General features: G+C 59.7%; 4 protein-coding genes across 4 annotated transcripts in view; 2 read left to right on the top strand and 2 right to left on the bottom strand.

The window, feature by feature from the left end:
• On the top strand, nt 1-1,802 carry BESB_004980 (ribosomal protein RPS9; the record flags this gene model as incomplete). Its single annotated transcript, XM_029359253.1, has 3 exons — nt 1-63; nt 871-1,024; nt 1,453-1,802. The coding sequence occupies 3 exons, from the start codon at nt 1-3 to the stop codon at nt 1,800-1,802; spliced, it is 567 nt and encodes a 188-aa protein (XP_029222166.1).
• A 1,795-nt stretch (nt 1,803-3,597) lies between these two features.
• BESB_004970 (uncharacterized protein) lies at nt 3,598-4,849 on the bottom strand (the record flags this gene model as incomplete). Its single annotated transcript, XM_029359252.1, has 3 exons — nt 3,598-3,722; nt 4,068-4,159; nt 4,698-4,849. The coding sequence occupies 3 exons, from the start codon at nt 4,847-4,849 to the stop codon at nt 3,598-3,600; spliced, it is 369 nt and encodes a 122-aa protein (XP_029222165.1).
• A 1,482-nt stretch (nt 4,850-6,331) lies between these two features.
• BESB_004960 (uncharacterized protein) lies at nt 6,332-9,114 on the top strand (the record flags this gene model as incomplete). Its single annotated transcript, XM_029359251.1, has 4 exons — nt 6,332-6,976; nt 7,274-7,343; nt 8,081-8,160; nt 8,815-9,114. The coding sequence occupies 4 exons, from the start codon at nt 6,332-6,334 to the stop codon at nt 9,112-9,114; spliced, it is 1,095 nt and encodes a 364-aa protein (XP_029222164.1).
• A 1,804-nt stretch (nt 9,115-10,918) lies between these two features.
• Nucleotides 10,919-25,427, bottom strand: part of BESB_004950 (uncharacterized protein) — a gene marked incomplete at both ends in the record, with an annotated part of 40,675 nt that continues 26,166 nt past the window's right edge. Inside the window, 3 exons of the mRNA XM_029359250.1 lie at nt 10,919-17,109; nt 17,459-24,569; nt 24,970-25,288. Of these exons, the coding sequence (XP_029222163.1) occupies nt 10,919-17,109; nt 17,459-24,569; nt 24,970-25,288 (13,621 nt within the window). The remainder of the gene's footprint in view (nt 17,110-17,458; nt 24,570-24,969; nt 25,289-25,427) is intronic.

Raw genomic sequence — 25,427 nt, 5'->3', positions numbered from 1 at the left:
ATGACGAAGTCCTACCGCACGTACAGCAAGACTGCTCGCAGTCCCAAGCGCCCCTTCGAGAAGGTAAACAGGCACAACGCTGGTTCTGGCCGCGAATTTCTTGCCTTTCTGCCAGACTATTGAAGTTTTCCCCTGTGGGGTTGGATCCTTCTTCAGTTGTTGGTTCGGGCTGGTAGTTCTTGCATTTTTTCTCGTGATTTTCTCGCTCTAAAAGAGCATCTTGACAGATGAGCCGCACCCTTGGGAGCACTTGGATCCCCTCATGCTTCGCGTTGAGCGTGGATTTTAGGAGGAATTGCATGTGATCGTCACGCGACACGCACTCCCTCAATCATGAGAAGATTCTTCTTGTAGTGTTGAATCATGGGAGCTTCCTAGTTGTAGATCTCGCGACCAATGAGATCTGAGTCCACAGGGAGGTTCCCGCTGCAGCGTGGTGTAGGGGGGGGGGGGTCGGGGGAAGGGGGGGGTAGGCGGAGGGGGATTATCTTGCGGGCATCGTGGCAGGCCCCTGTTGTTCGTCATGTTTGCTGAAGACTGCTGCCTGGAGGATTTTCTCGTCAGACTGTGCCTAGCTGCACTACAACGGTCGTTTCAGATTTGTTTCGACGTGGCGTTTGCTTCCGCCCATGCGGGCATGCGCACCGCCCTCGTCACATCTTGCTGTAGTACTGCTGCCGCAGTTAGTCGCCCTGTTTTTTGAAGCACCGCGTCACCATGTTTGTTCCACAGGCCAGCCTGGGAGGGGATCTCCTCGTGCTTGTCGCGCCGTTCGCCGTTGACTGTTCTGTACAAAAGGCGCGATGCTCCCGCTCCTTGGCGTCTTCTCAGTGCTTTCCTGTGTTGACATTGCTGTCTGTGGACCTCCAGGAGCGCTTGGACCAGGAAATGAAACTCCTGGGCGAGTATGGTCTGAAGAACAAGCGCGAGGTGTGGCGGGTGCAGTACGCCCTTGCTAAGATTCGCTCGGCAGCCAGAGAGTTGCTCACTCTTGAAGAGAAGGATCCTCGGAGACTTTTCCAAGGTATGCTTTAGGTCAACTGCTTCTGCCTATGTCGCGTAGCGTATGCTGTAGGTGATGGTTCTCAATAAGCATCACCTTTAATATGTATAGGTATACGTGGCTGCGATAGTGTTTCCATTTTTCTCGCCATCATGGATTTGAGGCAAGCTAGTGATATATGAGCCGGTTCATGAGTTTCTTGTCATTTTGTCAGGAATTCAAACTTGTCGTGGTTCTGTGGAGAGCATTTGTTGATGTGTCAAGGTCATTCCTCTGATGCTGCATCCGATAAAATCTATTCTGTTTCATCTTGCGTATACTGAAGCTGACAGTGACCTTGCGTGTGTCTGCACGAACATTGGGGACGCGCGGCGTGTTCATCGTTTTTAGAGCGCAAGGGTGAACCAAGCGAAGCAAGTTTTGTTTTTGCGGTTGCTATTTGTTTACAGGACCAGCTCTGTTGCGTCGTATGGTTCGTTTGGGATTGTTGGGAGAGTCTGAGCAGAAGCTCGATTATGTTCTGGGGCTTACTGTTGCCAAGTTTCTGGAGAGACGCCTTCAGACCAAGGTTTTCAAGCTTGGTCTCGCGAAGTCTATTCACCATGCCCGCGTCCTCATCCGTCAGCGTCACATCCGCGTGGGTAAGCACATCGTCGATATCCCCTCTTTCATGGTTCGCGTTGACTCCGAGAAGCACGTCGACTACGCCATTACTTCTCCGTTCGGAGGCGGCCGCCCCGGTCGTGTAAAGAGACGCTCCCTCAAGGGCGGCAACGCCGAGGGTGGAGACGACGAGTAAGGCGTTTGCCAGTATGTCTGAAGCTCCCGTGAGCCGCACACGACGCTTACTCTTTTGTTCGTAATGAGGAAAAGACAGGGAGATAGAGGCGGTGAGGGTCTTCAGGAACACGGCATCTCTGCGATTTCCGGGGAGATGGAGGAGTTTGACGCCACTTCTTCTTCTCACGTGAAATGTGTGCCCACTTCAGGGCGTGCGGTCGGTGAATGAGATGTCTCTCGCAAACTGTTTCTCTGTTGGATCCAATAAAAGAACACCCCATTCAAACACTGTCAAAAATTAGGAAAAACAATTTTGTTTTCCAGCCAGTTCGCATTCGCTTCGGAATTGCAACCGGACAGTCTTTGATTTCGTCAGAGGACAGACCGCACTGGCTGACTCCGGACAGGCGACCGAGGATGCGAGACGGCCCCACAGACGGTTTTCGGAGGTGGCGAATACGGTGTCACGTGGCCTGACGAAGATACAGGCGTCGCCAGAGAGTTGACTCCAGATCAAGAGGCGAGACTACACAACGGGTAGAGTTAGACGTGCCGCACTAGTTTTTCGTACGACGTTTCCAGATATGAGGAGCTGGGAGTACGGAAATAAATAGTTTACAGCAGAACTGCTCCCGTGACTGATAAGCAGTATACACTTGTTGTACGGAGTGAGGCTGACGAAGGCACTGACGTTGTCAACACCTGTACGAGCTCCTGAGGCCTACGCGTTGTCGGTACGACGACTGTTCGTTCACCCGCTCGCCCAGGGAGTCCAGGGTCAGGGCAACTACGCTTCTGCTCTAACGGCAGCCGAATAATCGCGACTTCGGCTAGCCGTCCGGCCTCAACCTCTCGCGAGCAGGGCACCACCTCGAGAGGCTTGTGCTCACCAACAATCAGCACGAGCCAACTGAGTCTTGCGGATCGCTGGCTCAGGCAGTTTCCAAACGCACGTAGCGTAGACATCAGTCACGAACGCACACGCCTTCCAGCGGCCCTGTCGCAAACCAGGGAGATATGGAAAACGTGTTCTGGTCTCGTGAGTGTCTACATCCTCGGCGAGCCAGCGAGGGGTTGGTTGACCGCTTCAGTTTTGCTTTGTATCGCACGCTAAAAAGTGAATATCGCTGGCAGCGCGTCTACACTCAAAATGCCTTTCTCGAGTGTTCGCGGTTTGGAAGCGGGTTCTGCTCCTGAAAAGCTAACCGAGAACAGGCCCACTAAGTCACATAATAATTAAAGGCTAGCAGCACCCGTGGAAGTGCCGAGGACTCTTGTGAACGACTCGTCCACTTACCAGTACTCGCCAGCTCTTTACCGGTTCCTGCGAACCTCATGCTCCCCGAAACCCCTGACTTCTCTGGTAAACCGACCACGTCACCTCATATTAAGGTAATTTTTCTTGAGGCACAAGTAACCCGACCCCGGTGGCTCTCTGTCAGAGAGCTCCGAGGTCTTTTCGGAAGTATCTTACATCAACAAAACGACATTCAGCCACCACCGGAAACACACTCTTCACGAATGACGGAGTTACTCCTGAGTTGGAAGAAAGTGTGGTCATTGCTCCCTTTCCCCTTCATATCAAAGAAAAAACTCACAAAACATCGTCTCCACTTGTGCTGCCTCGATTCGGCTGGAACCAGACCCTCAGCGAACGCGCCGTGAGCTGCTCATTCGCGAAGTCCCGTGATAGGATAAGACAGAGGGAGCAAGGCACTCCGTTGCTCCGCGCCGCTAGACAGAGAAGCACAACAGATGGAATTCTGTGCATTCTCTTTGCCCTTTCGGATATCGTTCTCGAGTCGACACACTTTTTACAGCCTCCGGCTTCCCGCCTTCTTCCTGCGCGTGAGGGGAACGCCGACGACTTGCTCAAGGCGACTCTGCACTTCCCGCGACGGAATACACGTCCCCTTCTCAATCGAGTTCACCAGCCCCCCTGCGGACACCACAAAAAGGACTCAGAATGGCGTGGTCTCGGAAGCCACGCAACTACAGCCCGTCGACCTATTCCGGAGGCGGTGAACTCTACAGTCCCACGCTCCCAAATAGCGAGTCCAGCAGACCCCCTTCCCTCTCGGATGCAAAACGACGAGAGAATACGCGGCGCCGCACTACCTGAGAGCTGACCGCGCCGCGCGCTGCCACTAGCCAGCCGCTTGTCCCTCGGAGCGGCGAGGAGGAGAAAAAGCCAGGGTGCTTTTGGCTCGCGTGCAATAAACGGTCGACGCAGCACTAAGGCGGAACACAACCGTATATCGGAAAACAGAGAAGAAAGGCTTACCGCGCCAACTCTTCATTTCCTGCTTCTGCGCCTCGGACACGTTGAGCCTGACGAATTTTTCCACAGTGTCTCGCGTGAGTCCCTTCGAGTGCCTGAACGCCGACGCCCGTGACAGAACACGAGACTTCTTCCCATGGATTCTCTCCACAGAAAACTCAGATTCTCAGCACACACAGGGTACCACTCTGCATTTACAAACACGACGTGAGAAGGGAAGAACGCTTCCGCACACGGAGATCCCTCTGTCAGGACAGCACGGAGACTTTACACAGAAATATCTGTGTGTGCAGAGGGACACGCTTCCGCAGGGGAAAGCTCCTCTGCCTACAGTTGTGAGAGCACTTTCTCTAGCACATTCCAGAAATGACACCAGGAACATTCCGCCGACGACGCCGACACGAAGAGGACAGTCATAGAGAGACGAAAGCCACTGAAACCAGATATCTCAACACTACGAGAAGAAGAACGAAGGGCACCACTTCCAAGGCGGCTCCAAATGGGAGACTGTACGGTGCAAATGCTGCTGCCAAAGCCTCGATTAATTTCTACCGCCGCTAAGACTTCACCATCACTCATTGGCGCTCAGGCGGGCGCGGAAGCCGTCTCCCTTTCCCCTGGCCGCTTCCTGACCGCGCGAAGAAGAGCGCAGCTCCAAAGTGAGGAAAGTTTGTCGGCTTGAATCCTTTGTTTGTTCGGACTTGTCCTCTGCTGCCGACGCGGAAATGCAGGGCGCTCCAGACGCGCTGAGAGACACGGCTGTAGAGAGCACGCAGAACCCCCATTTTGTAGTGTTCGCATGCGGCTCGCGAACGGGGGGGCGGACAAACGAGACAGAGCTCCTGAAGAGCCGAACCCGAGTGAAAAGGGCTGAAGAAGAGACAGGACGAGGGCCGCGACAAACAGAGTCTGACGGAGCGACAAGGAACCCAGGGCCCAGAAAGGGAAATACACACGAGGAGGCGACAAGCTCGAAGAAAGCACGAATCTGTTCCTCCCCAAAAGCGGACCCGGCAGGAAGAACAACTGCCGCAGCCACAAAAGCACACAGAAAAACGAAATCGAGGTCTTTCAACCACAGAGAGAAAGGAAAACAGAGCAGCGTAGTGGAAGGAGAGGCAGGAGAGCTTGGCCAAGATCCATGCAACTGCGAAAACAGCTTCGTCGAAAAACACCTCACGGACAAGTTCGGTATTTTGTACATCCAGGAACTGGAATGAAACACAGAGGACGACTGCAGATTTTGGCTGCGAGAAGAGACGACTAAACAAGAACATCGACAAGGAAAATAAAGTCACGAAAAACGCTCGCGGTCGTCCGGGCTGTCCGCCGGCCGTACACTATGAACAGTCGCGTATGAGAAACCCAAGACCGACGCGAGATATGCTCAGACATGGAGAAAAGAGAAATGGGGGAGATGACAGCGACTACCGTGTTCTTCTCCCCGAAAGAGATACACTGATGCAAAAAGATGTACCACTTTCGAAGAAGAAAGGTAGAATATCATTATCAGAACTACACACGCGTGCTTCTTTTCGTGGTTTCAGCCGAGCAAGTATGCGTCGCCTATATACGCATGCACACGATTTCTTGCAGACGAAGAAACCGTTGGAAAGCTTATATTTCTTTTCTCTCTCAGGCTGAGAGAAAACAGACCAGATGGAGAAGGATGACGGTGTGGTGTCTCTTCGTTCGCGACTTCGTTGGTCTTGGCTCGTTCCTCTGTTTGGCATTCTTGACCTCTGCCGCCTCCCGGCACTAGTATCTTTTCTTCGACCACTGCGTCACTCTGTTGGTCGGCCTTTTGTTCCGTTTTTTACACTTTTCCCGTTCTGTTTCACCAGCCTCGGCTGACGGTTTTTGCCCCTGTGCGGCACGTACCGGTAGGCGCACGCATCGACAAATCTTGTTTTTTCTGCAACGTTTCCGCATCTAGGTCTCTCGGAGCACGCTCACACCTCTTCTGTCAACGTCACCATTCGTCCCTGAAGGCATTTACATCACGCGTTGTGAGACAGGCTGGTAGGGGAAGCTTGCATCGCCTTTCTCTCTGGCCGGACGCGCCTGACAGTCACAGAAAAACTGGGTATTCGACTAGGCGGGGGCTTCTCATTCCCCCGTCTTTCAGAGAAACACGAGAAGCGTCAGTATTTAGCCGATTTCCACCCCCCGAACTTCGTCTTCCGGTTCAGTCCTCGCGCGTTTCCCCCCCTTTAGGGGAGAGGAAGAGGCTAGCTGGTTTCGGTCTATTCTCTGTCATCCATACAATGTCTCTGTTTGGGGCGAAGCCGCAGGCGCAGGCGACGACGGGGGGCCTCTTTGGCTCCTCTTCTTCGACCGGCCTGGGCACGGGCTTGTTCTCTTCTTCCACTTCTTCTTCGCTTTTCCCGTCAACGCAGGCGCCCGCGACTTCTTCTCCCGCCCCGGCCGGCGGGCTCTTTGCTTCCTCCCCAGCCGCCGCGGCCTCTGCACCCGCCTTGGCTGCGCCCGCGGCTTCGTCGCTCTCCTCGCTGCCTCTGCACCAGCAGCAGTACGTGCAGGTGCTCGGCATGCGCACGCAGCAGGCTGAGACGCTGCTATCTGACGACAACTTGTCTATGGTGAATTTCCTGTACCAGTTCGACCCCACGCATGCGGCGAGCCGCAAGAATGCGCTCCTGGAGAACCAGCTGCAGGCATTCGCGCTTCAGAACCCCGCCGAAGGCTCCACACTCCTGTCCAAGTGGAGGAAAGCCTCGACGAAGAACGCCGACCCTCAAAGCTGCCAAATCATCCCCATTCGCGGCGTAAAGGAGCTCGCTGAGCGAGTCAAAATGGCCGCCCAGGCCACCGAGCTGCTCGCCGAGACGCTCGGCACCGTCGCCAAAGACACTGAGAAACTCATGGCGAGGAACCAGCAGATGTGTGAAAAGGTAGGCCGACAGCGAATTCACAGAGCGAGCAGCGGAGAGGAAAAAACAAAGGAGAGCGAGAGCAAGACACGCAGAGATCGCGAGTGTCAGGAGGCGCGCGACACAGAGAGCGAGCCGACGCTGCAGCGGGAGAACTGGACGGAAAGAGCGGGAAAAAGACGAGAGGCACAGAAAATGCGGTGGAGAGACAGACAGAGAGAGAGAGCAAAGGAGAAGCAGCTATGGTCGCGTATACAACGACGAGCGAGAAGAGAGATTCTTGTCTCGTTGTTTTTCTGTCCTTCGTGTGGGTTGCAGTTGGACCTCGTCCGGCAGCGGCACACGTCGCTCAGCCACGAGTTCATCAAAGTCGTCAATTTAGTCGAAAGTAAGCGCGGAAGACCCGATGTGAGAGGCGCATCTCCCGGCTTCACAAATCTTTGTACGAAACATCCCGCGGGACTCCAACAATAACATGGCTAAAATGTATACCAGTTAAGATGAAAAGTCCATTACCAAATACTGGATTTTATAATACAGGGTTGAACTGTGGGTGCGCATGTAAACTAGTCTTAAACACACCGCTCGTCACGTAACAAATCTCAAATCGTACTGTAGATTTTATATATGTACCGTAACTATAACCATGGTGACATCCAATGTTCACGCTCATGGATTCAGTGTCCAGGACTACCTGGCGCTTAATAACGATTCCGTCTTCCAGCTTCCAAGCAAACATGATTACCGTGATATTGAAATCCAACACTTTTAGCTGTCTTAAGCAGTCCAGTGGGGTGGTGGTGTACTGCAATCATAAAGAACTTGGTTGTCTGTATCTCATAACCGGAGTCATCTTCAGTATTCTAGGAACTATAATGTCTTTGTTTATTCGATTTGAGTTATACAGTTCTGGATCGCGGATATCCAAGCAGTAGTTAAATAACTATAGCTGGAGAAAAACTGCCTCTTTTGGGCGTTCCGACGTAGAAAGTGATGTTAGCTGGGGCGCTGCAAATTCGTAGCGCCTACTGCCTCTCGGCGAATTCTGCAAACGCGTAGAACTGGATCTAGCTGTCGATTCATCGTGAGGATCTGCTGTCCGCTTGTCTCTTCTGTGGCTCACAGACGTAGCTGTAAGCCGCGGCGTCGCGGAGAAGAACCCGCGGAGCGAGGCGGCCAACGCGCAAATTCTCGCATCTCTCGAGGTGAGGCAGAAAGATCAAGGAGCTGTTAGGTGGCAGGTATTCGAGTGATGTCAGAAAAATGGAACCTCTGCTGCTCGTTGCCGTGTATCGCCGCCTTCCCTTCCCGCCGCGTGTCCTCTGACGCGCCCAAATGGAAGCTTTCTTCTGTGCTGAGACCCCTGCAGGATATTGACGGAAATCGAGGAACTGAAAGAATCTTCGTTGCTTCGTCCACAAGAGTGCCTACTGTACCCACACACCTCTCTCTCTATATGTGCAGGCGCGCAGATATTCTGCAGGCCTGTATGTCAGCAGAAGCTCGTCGTGTGTTGCCTTGCGCTTGTAGTATCGTCTGTCGTCTCGATGGCGCATCAAGCGAGCCTATGCACCCACTTAGTGATACCTGTGTATCCGTGCGTCGCATCCATTATGCTGTCACGCTACGTATATCCTTGCCTTTATACATCTATATATACAGATGTATGTATGTATATGTATGCATGCATATGTATATATATGTGTATACATACTCATGTAGCCCTCTCTGCTGGCCTGGGACGGCGTCCCTCGTTTCGTGTCTGTCCGCGGCTTTTGTTCTCTTTCGTGTCGCGTGGTCACGTCTGTGCATTATGTGCATCTCTGCGTTTCTGTTTTTGTGGAATTGTGTGTTTTTAGGAGGACTTCCCGTGGGAAGCGTGGCAGCGACGGATCGACTTGCTGCGGGTGTGGCTTTCGACTCTCCAACGCACGAATGCGGTCGCGACGGGCGCCCCGGCTCCCTCTGAAAGCGAGCAAGAGGGCAACTCTCTGCTTGACAAAGAGCAAGAAGATGCGCTCGTTGAGATTCTCTCTGCGCAGACCGAGGCAGTGGAGGCGACGACTCAGTGCCTGGGCAATACTGAGCAAGATGTGGAGCGGCTCGAGGCTGCGCTGGAGTGTCGGCGACGAAGGTCGGCAGACAAACACAGGCTCTAACCAGAGGGGACGGCAGAGGCCGAGCGAAGAAACAGGGAACTGCTTCCGCGGATGAACCACTCACTCGCGAACAGGGGAGGCTAAAATAGACTCCAGAACGCGAGAAACGAAGAGACAGGCACGCAAGTCACGCCTGGCGGAAGGAAGACGGACGGAGGGAAGACAGAAGGAGAGGCGACGATGCACGCAGACAGGCCTTGGCAAGGACGACGGAAGCGAAGAAAGAGACGCGGAAGCACTGATGAACAGGGCACATGAAGAGGCAGGGAACTGACGGGGAGGGAACGAGACACAGAAGGAAAGGAGAGGGGGGATGGGCGGGTGAAGGAATGCGCGGAACTTCAGAACAACAAGGCCATTCAAGATGCGATGCAGTCTGCCGCAGTCGAGGCGTCTACACAGGGCGGGGGGGGGGGGGGGTGGATGTGGGGGTATGGGCGCGTAGTAGCCCAGAGGGAAGGAGGATGTCTTCTCAGCTGCGAGCGTTCGCAGACACCGCAGCTGCCTTTTCTGGATTTGTTTCCTTGCCGTTTTTTGCGCGGGTCGACGTGCATCTTCGTTTACTGGCTCCTCCCTTGGTGTGACGAGGCGCTGTGAATTTTGAAGCTTCAACTGCCGACACGACTTGCTTCAATGCTTCCGGAAGAACGGAGACCGCACGCCAAAGAGCGAATGGACACTAGCCACTAGCCACATCGTACATATATATACATATTTTATATTATCTATATTACAATATATATATGTATATAGCCTGTGGGCTGCGCTAGATGAGGACAGGATTACAGCGCCGCTTGTCTCGATACTTTACACGTCATCACTCCTTCAGACAAGAGTCAAAGCTTTTTATTTTGACGCCGGGCAGGCAGGCCTGCCCCCCAACGAAAGACCGTCAGAGAGCAGCGACGGTTTCACTCGCTCCTCGGGCGGGTGAAAAAACAGGAACTGTTGAGCTGCCTCCGCATCGTCGACGCGGCACCGCGCTCGCCGACCTGGCGCATGCGCATTTTTATCTGCGCTAGAAAATGACTAGAGCGTGCGAGTGCGCCTCTTGAAAATTTGCGCGCCGCGAACACTGTGGGGCAGCTAAAGACTCGAGTCTCGTTTTTTATCGCCTCGATGAAGAGGACTCGTAGAGTGCTCAGGCCGGTCTACTGCCTCGGCGCACGTCTCGGTGCGGTGCGCGAGTCGATGCGCACCTTCCAGATTCTCGCCACTTTCTGCGAGACAGTGTGAACTACCCTTTATCGCGGCTGCTGAACGGCACTGCTTCGCGCGTCCCCCACCCAGGGAGAGCGGGGCGGGACCGATGACTCCCTCGCTTTGTTCGTCGGGAGAAGCTATGCACGCGCGCTGGATGGTGTTTGTGGAATTCCAAAGATCGAAGCGAAAGGGAAAGACTCAGAGCTACGCGCGCCCACCGCAAAAGGGAGGAGGACGGAAGACAACGCTAGACCATAAAGTTGCGAAACTACCATGAAATGACTGCCTAGCAGACGCGGGCCCCTGCGCGCTCGGGGTCTCTTCTCAAAGCTCTGGCGAGCGCAGAACGCTTGGCCTTTCCTCACGCATTTTGCTACAACACACGAGTGGAGTATGTCTTCTCTCACGTTCTCGAGAGGGGACTTATCCACACAGCGTGCACATCCGAAACGCGACCATCATGTACACTACACAGCCGCCTCTTTCATTTTCCCTTAGGAAGCCTTCTCCCTTTGGGACCAGTTTGACGTTTCTTGCTGGTCAGCGCATCTCGGAGCGGCGGACGACAGGCGAATCCGCTCTTCCGGCGGTTGGCTTCCCCTCACTCGTCGCTCGACAGACGGCGGACTCCTCGGGGGACTGGAGGCCTCGCCTCCCACCCGAGTAAGTCCTGCGGGACTTGAGCAACTGAGGGATAGAAGGATAGATGCCAGGAACTGTCTTCCGTCTCTTCTTCGCTTAGCCTCTTGGCGTCTCGCCTTTCGCTCGTATCTGGCTTCGCCTTGTCGAGTAGTCTCTGTTTGCTGGCCTTCTCGCTCTCAGCTCTCGCCTCCGCTCGCGGTCGCGTCGTCGCTCCCTCTCGCCTCTGCCGCCTTGCCTCCTGCCCTCGTGTTTCGGTGTCCGCCCTCTGGTTCTCTCCGCCTCTCACGAGAGACCTTCGCGGAAGCGCGCCTGCCGAAAGAGCCCCGCCCACGGGCGCGAGCGAGCGCGGCGAGAGCGACAGACCTGTGCAGCGTGGAGGCGGCGCCGGCACCACCAGCCAGCCCAGCGACTCTGCAGAGCCGAGCGACGGAGGCGGCCAACTACGCGAGCAGGAGGCGAGCTCGGCGTCCAGCAGCTGGGAGTCCTCCTCCTGGGAAACAAGAGGCGACATGCGAGCGGACGCCGGCGCTCCTGTCTCACGGGTGTGTCTCGCGTTCTTCTGCGAAGCCCCGAAACCGAGCTCGCTTGCTTCTCTGCATTCGGCGCCGACTGTGGCTTCCCTTTTATCTTCACACGTTGCCCGGTCCCCCCTCGTGAAGTCGTCCGACGGCCGCCGACGCACTGCCGGCGGGCTCTCCAGGCCCTGGCGGAAGGAGGCGCTCGTCTGCGCGCCTGGCTGCGGCAGTCGCGCTCCTTTGCTTTCTCTCTCCTCCGCGTCTTTCTGAACGCCCTCGTCGCCTGAGCGCCGGCCTTCGGCGGGCCTCGCAGGAGCTTCCGGGCGTGAGGGGACGCGAGGGAAGGGCGCGAGAGACGCCGCAGATGGAGCAGAGAAAACGGTGCCTTCAAATACCCTCGGCACGTCGGCGTCGCTGTCGTGGCCTGTGGTTTCTTCGCGGGGCGGCTTTCTAGCAACAGGACGTGCTCCGGCGGAAGCAGACGACGCAGAATGCCCAGACGAGGCGACGAAATGTCGCTTGTCTGGCAGACTCCAGGCCGGCGCAGCTGCCTCGCGATCCTCGCCGAACAAAGAACCTGAGAGAGGCGCATTCCGCGCCTCTGCCAACGAAGACAAGCGACTCAGGGGCAACTGCAGTTCTTCGTTGCTAGCCTCGGATTCCTCGGGCGGCAGCGACACCATGGAGTCTTCGCGTGCGAGGACAAACGCGCCGCGTTCCAGGGCAGAGGCCCTACTCCCGAGTTTCGTCTCTGCTCTCTCCGTGGACCCTCGGCCTCGGTAGCCTCTCTCGCCTGTCTTTCTCCGGGGCTTGCTGCGATCGGCGTGACGCGCGGGGGAAAGCGCGGCGTCTTCGCCCGTTCGCCCTCGGCGTCTCGAGCGTGCCTCAGCGTCATCCGCGTGCGCCAGCTCCGCTGCGGATATGCGGAGACTATCTCGGACTCCTCTTCGGGGGCTGGCGCCTCGAGCGGCCTTACCGCCTCCCCTCCAGGCTTCGTCCGCGGCGTTCGCTTCTGCACCACGCCCGTCTCGGACCTCGGCGGCACGCGACGCACCCGCGCGGCCTCTCGCCGTTTCGTCTGGGGCCGCGTTCGAGTGCCTCACCCGCGATTTTTCAATTTCGCGTTCGCGTCGTCGCTCCGCGTCGGCGGTCCCGTGAGGGCGTCGCGCTGGCGTCGCCGTCCCAGGAGAGTAGTAGCCAGACGGTGACGAGACAGAAAATGCATGCGCCCGCGACGCAGATACCGGATGAAAGGCATACGCGACGCTGACCCCGTCTCTGTTCTTGTCTTTCGCTTCAGTGGAATTGAGCCACAGCCTCTGGTGCCTCCTTGTCTTCCGTAGGTTGGCCTCTCTTTCTTCACCTGGCTCGTCGTCCTCCCCTTGCCTCCGTCTCTCCTTCGCTGTCTCTTTACGTCTCTCGCAGACGTCCGTGCTCCCGTTGGCGAGCGTCCCCAGTGGCGCCACGGGAACTGGATCAAGGCCCTGAGAATACGGAGGCGAAGACGCCGGAGAGCGGAAATCGTCGGGCTGCGGTCGCGCAGCGTTGGACGCTCTAGACTCCTGCGACGCACCTCCCTTTGAAAGCCGTTTCGCGAATGCGGAGAGACCGCCGCCGCGCCATCCGTTTTCTTCGCTGGTACTTTGATGGACATGCAAAGAAAAGGATCGATCGCCGTCCGCCCCCTCGGGCTGAGACGCCACGGGACTGCCCTGAGGCGAGGACGAGAGGTGAGAAGAGAGCGAAGAGAAAAAAGGCCCCGAAGGCGACAGCAGCGGCGACAGCGTGGAGACCACAGTGGCAGGGGGAAGGGCACGCTCGTCTGCGGGACCTGCAGAGAGTGGGCCTGGCGGATACGATACAAGAACATGAGACGGGTAGAAGGTAGAGGACGCAGAGTGCGATGACGAAGACGAAGGCAACCGAGAAGAAAAGTACGAGGCCGAAAAAGAAGGCAGAGAGGAGGATGGTACTGGAGCATCCCCCGCCGGACTCGCCGCAACCGTCCGGACCCCGCTACTGCGGTCGGAGGGATGCAAGACGTCAGAGGGGAGGGAGGAAGAAGAGTGCAAGAACGGTGGAGGCGAAAACACAAAGCTCACAGAAGACGAGACAGACGAGGCGTGCGACGAAGCCGCTGTAGCGGCATGCCTGTCTCGCCCCTCGGATGAGGCGAACGCCAGCTCATTCGACCTGGATCTCAAGACGCCGTTCGCGTCTCTCCAAAGGTTTCCGTTCGCCTCAGTAGCAGCTCGCCCATCAAGTTCCGCCTCACTGGGGTCGCTGGTGTCATCATCTGCATTGCGTCGCTGCCCGTCTTCCGCTGACGCGCCTGCGACTTTTGCCTCCCACGTCTGCTGGCCTCTTTCGTCTTCATCGCCCCTGGGGTCTCTCAACGCAGGCCGCCTTTCGCGCTCTCCTCCTGCAACTTCGGGGCGGGACGAAGAAGAGAACGAAGGAAGAAGGCGGGCTAGCGAGGACGAGGGGGACAGCGACGGAGGCAGGAGAGACAGGGAAGGCGAGGAGGCGTCTGCGGGGGCAAGCAGAGACGACGAGGTGGGCGACAGCGACGGCGAGAGCGGGGCGATCAGCGCAGAGGACGACGGCAGCGGCAGGGGAGGAGCAAGAGCCTTCAGGATCGGAGGCGGCAGCGGCGGGGGCTGGTTCCGGAAGCGGGATAGCTGGAACGAAAACGTGTAGTAAACGAGCGCGAGAAGCTTCTGAATGTTGAAGCTTGTGTACGGATACACCCCCTCGTCAACGCCTGAGAACGGGTAACTTAAGTCCACCGGCGCCAGGCGCAGGACGCCGCGGAAAAGCTGCAAAAACAGAAAGGGTTCACACACGTAGCCATAGAGAATACCCTCAACACGCGCTGTGACCGACGCTCCAGACGAAGGCGCGAGTCTCAAAAACGCGTCGAGACGCAGAGACCTGCTCTGACGCCTGGAAGAGACACGGGGAACTACCCGCTTAACAAGGGCCGTGCGTAGGAAACAAAGTCTTTCAAGATGCGTGTAGGAAAAGAAGTCCTCTGAAGACTCCTTCTCACGAGGCGTTCCTCCTTCGCGTCCGAATCCCGGACGCCTTCCTTCTCGTCTGCGACTCTGGCGTAGCCCAGGAATGACTCCTACCGAATTCCAGAACTTCCGCAGTCGCGAGATAGGACGGCCCACGAGGTCGAAGGAGAGAAGCATCTGGTACCACTGCTGCTGCAGTTGGCGCTGGTAGTGGGCGGCGAAGATCTCGAGGACGCCTCGCAAGTCGATCCACGCTGAGCGCAGCTGGAGGGGCGTCCACCGAAACTCAGCCTCGTTGAAGGTGACGACGCGGAAGAGCCGCATCACGGAGAGGTTCACAGAGATCTCCTTCACCCAGAGGAGGCCAATGGAGAAGTGCACCGCCTGCGCGAGATCCGCTTCCGTCGGCAGCGGGAGAATGCACCAGTCGGGAAAGCTGCTCAAGTCGAAAAGCAGAGCCGTGGACGCATCCCCTACAGCACCACGAGCTAAGGACGACGCTGAAGATACGGAGAGAGGGACACACATATGCGTCGCTGCATCTCCCTCGGCTCGTCTCGCTATCGCCGCCCTGGACGAGCCGACTCTGCGCCGTCGCGTAGTTGAGTCGTACGTCGCCTCTTCGGCCTCGAGTTCTCGTCGTCTTCGGGGCCGTCCGTCTTCGAAACCAGCTGCTTTCGCAGGGCTGCCTCGCTCTCCTCGTGACGCTCGTGCCCAGGAATCCTCCCTCGTCGCCGACGCAACGTGGAGTGCCCGCGAGCGCCGCTCTGACTCCTGCTGAACGAACCGCGAGTAGCGACGCACAAACGCCGAGCCCAGTGGCTCGAGGACGGAGAAAAGGAGGTTGAAGTCGAGACGCATCGTCAGCGGAGACAGAGACAGAACGCAGTGACGGATGCTCAGCCACCTCTCTTCTCGACAGCGCCGGCTCACCGGCCCACGAGCGCTGCGCTTCACGCGCAGGGCGTCGCGGAGCCTCGCGCCCAGCGACCGCGCCTCTGGGGGCAGGCGAGAGAGACTCGCGCTGGAAATCAAGGGTGGAAGGAGACGCGACAGGCGCGCATGCGGAGAGAGAGAGGGGGCGGCAGCGCCATCAGCTTCGCGCGGCGATTCGGATTCGCGCCTTCGGACTGCCGTGCTCGGACGAGCACGAAGCAGAGGAAGGACGTACTCCTTCCACGAAAGTCCCGAGGCCGGCGCGTTTGCGGGAGGCACGAGTAGAGACAAGCGATCGAAGGAGCATCTGGCGGGAGGCTTGGGCGAGGCGCCCGCGTGCCTGTTTCTTCGCCAGGCCACGCACGTGTGCCGAGGCAAGGCGACCGCGGGCAGGGGGTCCTGACTGCCGGCCTCGACTGGAGACGGGGAGGAAGCGGTGAAAAAGAAGACAGCAGACATCGCGTCGCGCTCACAGTTCAGCGTGAATTCCTCCTCGTCCGACGCACTGCCTGCCTCGTGCTGCTCTTCGCCCGCGAAGCCGCTCCTGCTCGCCGCCAGGTCGATATCGACGAGCACGTGCAGCACGCCTGCGGGCTCGGGTGGCGACGTTGGGCGGCGCCCTGGATGGCTGGCGCTGCCTCGCCGCGACCGCGCGCCAGTTCCTGTCGACGCCGTTGGCTGCACCCGCGCGGCCCGCGGCTCCTCTCCTTCGTCTCGCCGTCGCCGCCCGTCGGGCGGAGGTGACCGCGACGAAGTCCCCTCGGCCGCCGCCCTGCATGCGGCCCAGCTGAGTGGAGAAAACAGACTTCTTGCCCCACTGGGCGTCGCCGTGTTCGCTGAGTCCGCCTGCGCGCTCGCCGCTGTCTCCCGGGGCGCCGGCTCGTCTCCGCCTCCTCCCCAGAGCCACCTTGCAGTCCAGGAGCACGTCCCTCGGCCTTCGTCTTTCTCCCTCGGCGAGCACTCGTCCTTGTGCGTCGCCCTCTCGCCTTCTCTCGCGCTGCCTGCCTTCTCGAAGCCTCGCCGAGAAACGCGGAGTCGCTCGCTCTGCTTCGCATCGGCCTGACGCTCGCGGTGCGGCCGTCGCGCGTCTCTGCTTGCAGCGGGGGAAGCAGCGGAGGAAGCAGAGGGCCGAAGGACGTGGTGAAGAGACGCGGAGGACGAGAGCAGCGTCGCGGACGGCGACGAGCGGCAGAAAACATCGAGGGACGCCAACGTCAGGTGGAAGCGACGAATGACGCGAGGCTTCCGCGACTGAGACTGAGCAGCGGAGGAGGCAGGAGGCGCAAGAAGCGCGAGCGCCCGGCGCCTTGAGGCTGCAGACAGGGGCACGCATCCCCACTCTAAAAACGAAGAGAGCGGAGTCGCCGTGTCTTCTCGCCTTTCGCCGCGGCCCAAACTCACCACGCGGCTCGCTGGCGCCTCCTCGTTAGGCGTGTTCTCTCCCTTCGCGCCTTGCTCCAGCGCCGCGCGACGGACAGCGGACGAAGCTGAGGACGGCGGACGTGGCCAAGGAGGTTTATCGTTCGGAGCCCGTCCTCCCACGGGCGGGCGACTAGAGGCAGATCCAAGAGACACGTCGGAGGAGTTCTGAAGCCACGAAGACGAGGAGCGCGAGAGTGGCTGCCGATGCTTTGGATGGGGACCCTGACGACGAGGCGGCGCGATCGAGTGCCCGGAATCTGTAGGGAGAGTGCCAGTACGCAAAGACGCCAGTTGAGAATTCCAGCGGTTGAAGAATCCAAATTGAAAAACTCAAAGCCACCAGAAAGCTGCGGTTCTCAGAAAACTACGGTATCGCCTTTTGTAGGACGTACGCAGCCCAGAATGCAAAAAGCTCAAAGAAGTGACGAGTATTGCCTCTCCACCTCAGTATTCTACCTTCGAAATGTGGAGAATACATGTTCCCAGGAAACACGCTCGGTATAACATAGCGCCCGTGGCGAGCGACCGGCCGTCGGGTCCTGCACACCCCTCTGTGCGCGCCACCAGCCTCCGCAGCTGCCACACAAACGTGGAGAGGCGACACACCTGCTGAGCCTGTCTCCTCGCCCTCCGTGTCTGTCACGGCCTGCGCGTAGAGGCCGAGGCCCGTGAGGACGATTTGCACTGGCGGCTGCAGCTGCGCCGCCGCAGTCACAACGACGACATGCGCAGCCGGCGGCGCGGAGCCGTGCCGCCCGCCCCCGTCGCTGGACACGCGCGAGGCCGCAGCCAAGGGCTCGCCGTCTGTCGCGCGCGTCGCAGAGACCGCGCCGCCGCCGCCGAGGCGAGCGGGCGAGACCTGCTCGTCGGCGCCGCGTGCGTGCTCGACGCTCGCAGGCGGGCAGCCAGACGCGGGCGACGGCGCGAAAAAGGACGAGGGGGGAAGAGCCGCAAGAGGGAGAGGAGAGGCGACGCCGCGCGTCGCACTCCCCGCCGGCGAGGCCGCGAAGCCCGCGCGGCCCACGTCCCCACGCAGCGCACGAGGCGAAGGCAGGGGGGGGGGGGATGGCGCGCAGGGGAACGAGGCGGGTGAGCTGCGGACATGAGGAGGGAGAGAGGGACGAAGCGAGAGCGTGAAGATGATGGCCTTGAAGTGAATGGAGATTGCAGCGGTCTGGAAAAGGGCAAGAAGGGGCGAAGTGCCTTGCTCCTGTTTACTTGACCTGTCGGCGCGAGGAGAACACAGTCCGTCGTCTGCGTCCCGCCTCGGAGGCCGACTCGTCAGGGCGAAGGAGCAGACGCCGCCAGGAGACAAAGACTGCTCGAACCGCTGGGCTCGCTCTTCTTCTCGCTGCAGAATCGACAGCCACAGAAAGCGCCGATACTCGGGTCCCAGGGTCAGCGGACTCCCTTGCGGCGCGAGAAAGAAAACACCAGACGACTCAGGCAAAGCAGCCCTCTTGCGCCGTCTCTGTCTCCCGCTTGACGACTGCCGCTCCTCCTTGTGCGCTCTCGGCTGGAGTCGCGCGTCTCCCGCGCGGCCTCCTTTCTCTCTCGCTTCCGTCCCTTCGCCGTGGAGCGCCTCTCGCAGGCGAGAAAAGACACCGTCGCTTTTCTGGATCTCCGCGTCGCGCGGGCGGCACTCTTTGCCGGGCTTGGACGCGTCTGCGGCGCCGCGGTGCCTCTCGCGTTCGCCTCTGAAGAGAGCGCGAGAGGCCGCGGCCAGATGAGGAAAAGCGACCTCCAAGGTGTCGACCGAGGGAAGGAAGGCCTGCGGACTGAACGGCTGCCGCGGGAAAATGCGACCAGAGACTGAGAGGAAAACCGTGACGCCTCTGCGGCGCACGCGAATGGCGCCGACGTACGAAAAGAGCTGCCAGGAGGACGAGCGAGAAAGCAGCAGGTGCCGCGACGCAGGCAGCAAACGAAGCACCGAGCAAGCCCGAGAGAGGAACCCCTCCGCGCGAGACAGGGGCGAGGCTGACGAAGAGGAGGAGGCAGGGGAGGGCGACGAGGGAGAAGAGCGTTCAGAAGGCTCCACAGCGGAGCGCGACGGAGAAGAAGACGAACCCGTCTCTGAATCGCTTGGCCGTTCCTCTGTGGAAACCGTCGCCTCAGCCATAGCGGAGACTCCCTCGTCTCGGCGCACATGGGCGTTCTCTTTCTCAGCTTTTCTCTCGCTTGCCTTCGCACTGCTTTTGTCTGCCTCTGGAGAACGCAGAAGAGAGCCGAGGCCGTACGCGACGGGCGACAGCGGCCGCTGCGCGTCGTCATCGGCGCTGGCGCACGCGTCTGTTTTCGGGTGCGCTTCTTGGCTGCTAGGCGAGGGTGCCACTGCCTCCGCGCCTCCGTTCGCTCCTTTCCGCACGTCCTGAGCAGCTGGCACCGCGTCGGCGTGAAGCTCGTTAGTCGTGAGATCTCCGTCGCTCTCCTCGTCGTCATCGGCGTCGCCTGAGAGAGCCTCGCAGTTCGAGGCAGAGGAGCTGGAGGAATCTCGCTGAGACATCGCGACCTCGAGATTGCGAGCGAGAGGCGAGTGGTCAGGCACTAGAAGCGATACGCTAGGCGTTCTGCGTGGGGCGGGAGGCGCGTCCGCTGAGGAAGACATGGCAGAGACCTGGAGGGAGGAGACTGAAGACTCACACACGGCGTGAGACATCCCCGCTTCTCGTGCTGCTGCCTCCGTTCCGCTTCGCTTCTCCGCCCGCTCCTTTTCGAGCCTTTCGGTTCGGTTTTTCTCGTCTTCTTCGTGGCGTCGCTTTGTCCGTGCCTGCAGATTGGCCGCGAGGAAGCAGAACGTGAATGTGAAGGGCAACGTGGCTTCTGTGCCGAGATCGATATCAAGGACGTGAGTCGCTTCTTCTTCCTCGACAGCTTCATAGAGTGACTGCCACTGCCCGAGTTCTTCGTCCCGCTCTACGTCCTCGTCCGCGGCGTCGTCTTCCTCCTCCTCGTCTGACTCTGCTCGCTGTTCAGCGGTAGAAGCCGTGTCTTCGATGTGTGCGTCGTCGCTTCGCTGCTGGCTGGTCTTCGCCGGAAACCATCCGAGCGAAAAGCTGCCGTCTGTGCACAAGGAGGAGCACCCCAGGCCCTCGACATCTGCTCCAGAAGGTGCTTCGCGTCCTTCCCGCTCTCCCGGCAACATCGCGCCGCCGCCTTGAGTTGACTCTGAGCATTTCAGTTCTTGACCGCTTTCCACTTTTTGCTGCGTGGTGCCTTCCGCCGGTGGGAGAGACCCAGCGCTCTCTTCCGCGCTCGGAGACCTCGGATCAAGAGACAGGGGCGGCTCCAAATCTCGCTCCGCTGTCTCCGTCTCATCTGCGCAGCCGCTCCCATCTCCTCTCGATGAGTCCCTCTGGTCGCTGCCTTCTCTACCGACCGCTTGTCTTGCGGCTGCGAGCTCCACACCGCCTACTGCGCCCGTGCCCCTGGGCGAATCTGAGGAAAGGGAGGAAGAGGCTGAGCGCCTCGTTAGTGGCATGTGGTCGTCAGAGAGCGTGTTTACAGGCAATTCCGAAGTCCCGCCATCCTGTCGCTGCTTTCCGCGCCCCTCCTCCATTTCGTCTTCTCGCGCAGGTCTTCTATCGCGAACCTCGTTGCGGTCAACCGTCTCCTCCGCTGCGGCTGTTTGCTGCCTGCGCCGTTTGTCGCCTCGGCGCATACCGCTCCCTTGCTCGTTGGTTCGCTCCGCCTGACCCCGCGACAGCGTCTCCCCTTCGCTCCTTCGGCGTCGCTCTCTCTGTCTCCCGCTGCCTCGCTCGGTTGCGATCCCGCTTCGGACTTTCCTTCTCTCGCCGGAGGACACGCCGGCAGCCGAGGGCTGCGGGATGTATGCGCAGAAGGTCTTCTTCACAGCCAGTTGAAGCGTCTTGCTGCCTGAGGGAACGTCGAGGGCGAAGGTGGAAGAGGACCACGCGGGGAGTTCGACAGGGCCGTGACACCTTCCTTTTTGATTCAAGAACACAGGCAGAATTAATTTGTTCGTCACCACGAACCTCGGTGAGCACGTTTCGGCATCTTCCGCGTCGCTCTGGCAGGCACTGAGCTCGCGGCTTGCCTCTTCGCGATCCCAGGCAACGAGCTGCGTTGCCGCTGCTTCCTCCTCAACACGCGCCTGGCTCAGGCGTCTGCAGTTTTTGTCTTCGTCTTCCAGACGCGTCGACAGCGACCCCTCTAGTTCCTGCTCTCCTTCGTCGTGTCGGCCGCGCCACCTCGGGCCTGCCAGCGCCCCGGCCGTTCGCCCTTGTGCCTGCGCCGCCGCGTCTCTCGCCCTCCGTGCCCTCTCGCCCGTCTCTTTGTCTCCCGGTCCCTGCGGCCCGTTGAAACCCGGCGGCGAAAACGAAAAGGGAGGAAGGAGCGAAGGCAACGAAGGACGCAGGTGAGGCAGGAGGCGACGGCGCAGCAGGTCAGCAAAGCGCTGCAGAGAGAGCGACGGAACGCGGTTAAGCAGGGGATGCAGAAGAGGAAGGACATCCGAGCCAGGGCGCCTCCGCGACGGAAAAGAGAACGGCGAGGAGAGAATGACAAACCGCACGCCATCTCGCTCCACTACGCGGACCCGCACAAGATCCACATGCTGACGAAGAGTCAGAAGCGACGATACCGAAGGCACGAAAGACAACACCGGCGCAGGCGAACGAGCAACAGGCTCTGCGTGCCTTCCGGCCGTGTGCGTGGTATCTGTAGAACCCGCCGCATCACCCCGAGGAGTCCGCGGGACACGACGGCCGGCTGATCTCGCGTCCTCTGAACGACTCTCAAATTCCCGCGCGTCAGCCTCCAAGGTTCGATCCTCACTCTCCACCCTTCCGTCTCGCCTCCGCTCTGGGCTCGCCGGCCGGGCCACGGTTGACCCCGGAGCTTCCACGTGCGCAGTCGGCACGGGCGGAGACGGCGACGGCACGCGCGACCGCGAGAGGCGAGAAAAGACCGGCGCACGGTTTCTGAAAAGCGAGAAGGCAGAGGGCGGCTCCGCCGCTTTCCCTGGGGGCTTGCAGTAGACGAGGAGCTGCTCGTCGAGACACGCGGAGACGTCTAGCGGCACAGACCACAGGCTCCGGTAGCCCTGCACTGTGCAGAGGATTGTCAAGCAGCGCTCAGTGAACATGCGCCTCTCGAGATCCGACGAAAAACCGCCTTTGGCCTCCTCGTTTGCGCCGAGACGAACAGCAGAGAACACACGCGGATGCGCTCCCCCGGTAGAACAGAAGTCATCCCCAAACGTGCCACCGGTCGGGTCGTCCTGCCTCCTGACTGTTCTTCTTCCTTCCGCCCCAACCGTGTGTGTCCCGCAGGAACACGAGGCGTTGGGCAAACCTGAGATCCCTCGGCTCGAATTGACCGCGCGGCGACATGAAGAACAGGGAGAGGATGTGGGGAACGAAGAAAAGAAGGAGGAGCTGAAGAGAGAGCCGAGAGAGCCGCAGCCAAGAGGAGACAAAAGATCCGCCGCCAGAAAGAAAGCAGGGTGCGGGAGGCTGAGGGTCCGCCTCACACAGAGCAGATGCGGCTGGAGAGCCACGGGCCAGACGAGCTGCTTCGCTTGCCCGGGCTGCAGGACCGCAATGTCCGACGAAGGCGCACGCAGCTGCTTGTATTCAATCGGGAACGGACAGCGATTGACGACAACCTGCACCGCACGTAAGCCATATCCAACCACAAACGCGCACCCCGCCTGCAATTGGTTTCTCGGCAGAAGCATGTAGAGAGAAGACGAAGCAAGTCGCTCTGCGTCGGAAGCATGCGCGGGGACAGTCAACCGAGAGCGACGGCGAGCACTTATGGCCAAACGAGGCAACACACACGATACGCCTTGCCCTAAGGAGCATCCGTGGCGCCTGCGTCGATTGCTTCTTACCTCCTTCGGCGTGAAAGTCACGACTACAGGCGATCCATACTCGGGTCCCAGGCGTTTGCAGGAGTACACGATATCGACGCCAGGGGCGAGCGCCACGTCCACCGCAGCGCGTGCGACGACTTCTTTCTCGTCATCGGACGAAAGCGCCTCCGCGTCGTCTGGTTTTCTTCTGGATCGCCCTCTTTCCATCTCGATGTCACTCTCCCCATCGCCCACGCCAGGGACGGGAGACTCATGACGACGTCCCGCGCCCTCCGGGTCCCCCTGATGTCTTTGCCGCGCGCGCCTCTTGCGCCGCTCACGTCTGCGCCGCTCTTCGGCGTCTCCGTCGGAGACAGTGCCCCCCCTGTCTCCTCGCGGCGGCGTGCGGTCGCGCGACCGCGTCTCCTCGAGCCCGGGCGGCGGGGCGCCTGAGCCCCAGACAGGTCCCCACAACCCGGCGCGCTTGCGACGCTTCGCGCAGAGAATGGTGAACTCGCGCGTGTAGCCAGCGCGCGTCCCAGTCTTCAGGAGAAAGCCTGTGTGAGAGAAAGAGTGGAAGCGCGGAAAGGCGATCGCACCAGGGGACGAAGGTTGCGTGCCTTCGCCCCGCGCTCTGCGCTTCCCCGTGGCGCTTCCTTCACCTCTCGTCCTTCGCTTCGTGGCGCCTTCAGCGTCCGACGAAGAGGAGCACGAGGTCGAAACGCATGGCGAGGGTGACGAGGCAGAGCAGGACGAGTCCGACGACCCACGTTTACGTCTCTTATGCGTCGCTTGTCGCTCTCCAACTACTGCCTCCGAGCCGCGTCTGGCATCCTTCCCCTGTCGCGCGCTCGACTGTCTCCGCTCCCCTCCGTCGCGCCCGCCGGCCTGGTAAAGGGGACGGGGAGGAGGCGAGGGCCCTCCCGGCAGGCCAGAGACACTATTGAGCAGAAAGAGACGCTCAATTCTCTGGAAGGTCGCCGCGAGCCTCTGGTCCGTGAAGGCGACAGAGGAGAACGAAGGCGAGGGCGCGAGCGCGACAGAATCCCCGTAGACACTGTCCGCCACAGAAGGCGTGTGAAGCACAGGGCAGTACTCGAGAGGGAGCGAAGTGAAGTTGATGAACCAGAAACGGGAGCGACAGCTGAGGACGAGTGCACACCCGTCATACTCGGCGGTGACGAGGATCTCCAGAGAAGGTCGGTCTTTCTCCCGCCACAGCAACGTCACCACGTGCTCCTGCTTCCACCGTCTGCGGCGCTCGCGCGAACTGCGCGAAGGCGTCAATAGACCTGCGTCGCTGTCTTCGTCTTCCTCTTCGTCTGTGCCCGATGTGCTCCCTTTCTCATCCTCTTCTTCTCGAGTACCACGCTTCGGGGCTGTCGCCTCAAGCCGGAAGGCAGGGGAGACCGAGGCAGCGGTCTTCTCCCTGCCGTCGCGGCTCCAGTCCAGCGAGACACCGCGTCGGGTCGCAGGCCAGTCCCATTCGGCCCCGCGCTCGCTCTCGTCGCAAAAGACGTCTCTTCGGCGTTCCCACAACGACGACGAAGAGGCCGAAGAGGAGCGAGACTCCGTCCGGCTTTTGCGAAGCGAGTGAGGCGAAACACGAGATGATGACACATGCGAAGACGCAGAAGGGCGACGCGGAGTCGACTGCGGAACTCGAAGAAGGGACACCCCCCACGACGGACGGGAAGAAGGCGACAGGGAGCTCCAAGTTGCCGATAGGTGCGGCGATGGAGAGCCGCAGCGGACGCCATGGACAGGCGAAGGAGGCGACGCAAGAAGTGAGGAAGACCGCGAAGCAGACGGAGAAGGACGCGACGGCGACGAGCTGCGAGACGAGTAGGAATACGACGCCGATGAAGGCGCGAAGAACGGCGGGCCTTGCAGCAGAGCCTGCGACAGCAAGAGAAGGTAAGAGTAAACTTATCAGACCCTGTGATCCTGCTTTCGTGTGCTGCATCTCGCGTGTGTCACACAGCCAGATATGCTGCGCCCTTCCAATGCCTCGCGCGCCTGTGAACGTCTCGGATTCTCAGTAGGCCTCTGGCGACCTGGCGCTCGCTTTTGCTGTCAGCCTGTGTCTTCCTGCCCGCCCCACGTTTCTTCACTTTTTGGCAAGTGCCCAAATCTGCGCGCTGACCTACCTATCCTTCTACTTACACATGTACCGTTCCCCCACTTCCCCCCCCGAACCCTCGCTGTCTCGAGCCGACAGTGTGCGCATCTCAGCCCTGTCTCTTTCCAGAGCTCCCTTGAAGGCCGCCTGGCGTCTTCCCGCTCTCCCCTCTCTTACCGCGTGCCGCTTTCTTCGACTTCCTTCCTTGGCGTCGCCCTCAGTGCTCCTCCTGCGGCCCCCGCGCTCTCGCCGCTGTCGCGCTCTACGCTTGCGGCGGCTCTTCGCGTCGTCCCTCTCGGAGTTGGCCGCGTTGAAGACCGACGAGGGCGGGAGCGACACGCTGAGCGCAGTGCTCCAGAGGCCACCAGGGCAGCGGAGCCTGAGCGCCAAAGGCTTGTTCCAGTCGAACAGCGTCGACCCCTTCTTGGAGGCGCCGGGCAACGTCTCTTCCGACACGCGCCGCGGATAGTCTTGAACTACGCAGAACGAAATCGGGCTGCACACAAGAAAAACGTCCATCGAAAGGACTGGCGAATTAGAAACTAGACCGCTGTGAAGCATCCGAGGTGTGGGGCAGTCAGAACCATAGATGCGCAGACTCTGCGCATCTATTCCTATTCGAGCCCACTCGCGTG

Source organism: Besnoitia besnoiti, chromosome I (genome assembly GCF_002563875.1).
Source record: "Besnoitia besnoiti strain Bb-Ger1 chromosome I, whole genome shotgun sequence".
Taxonomy (NCBI): Eukaryota; Apicomplexa; class Conoidasida; order Eucoccidiorida; family Sarcocystidae; genus Besnoitia; species Besnoitia besnoiti.
This window is presented reverse-complemented; position numbering and strand designations above follow the sequence as displayed.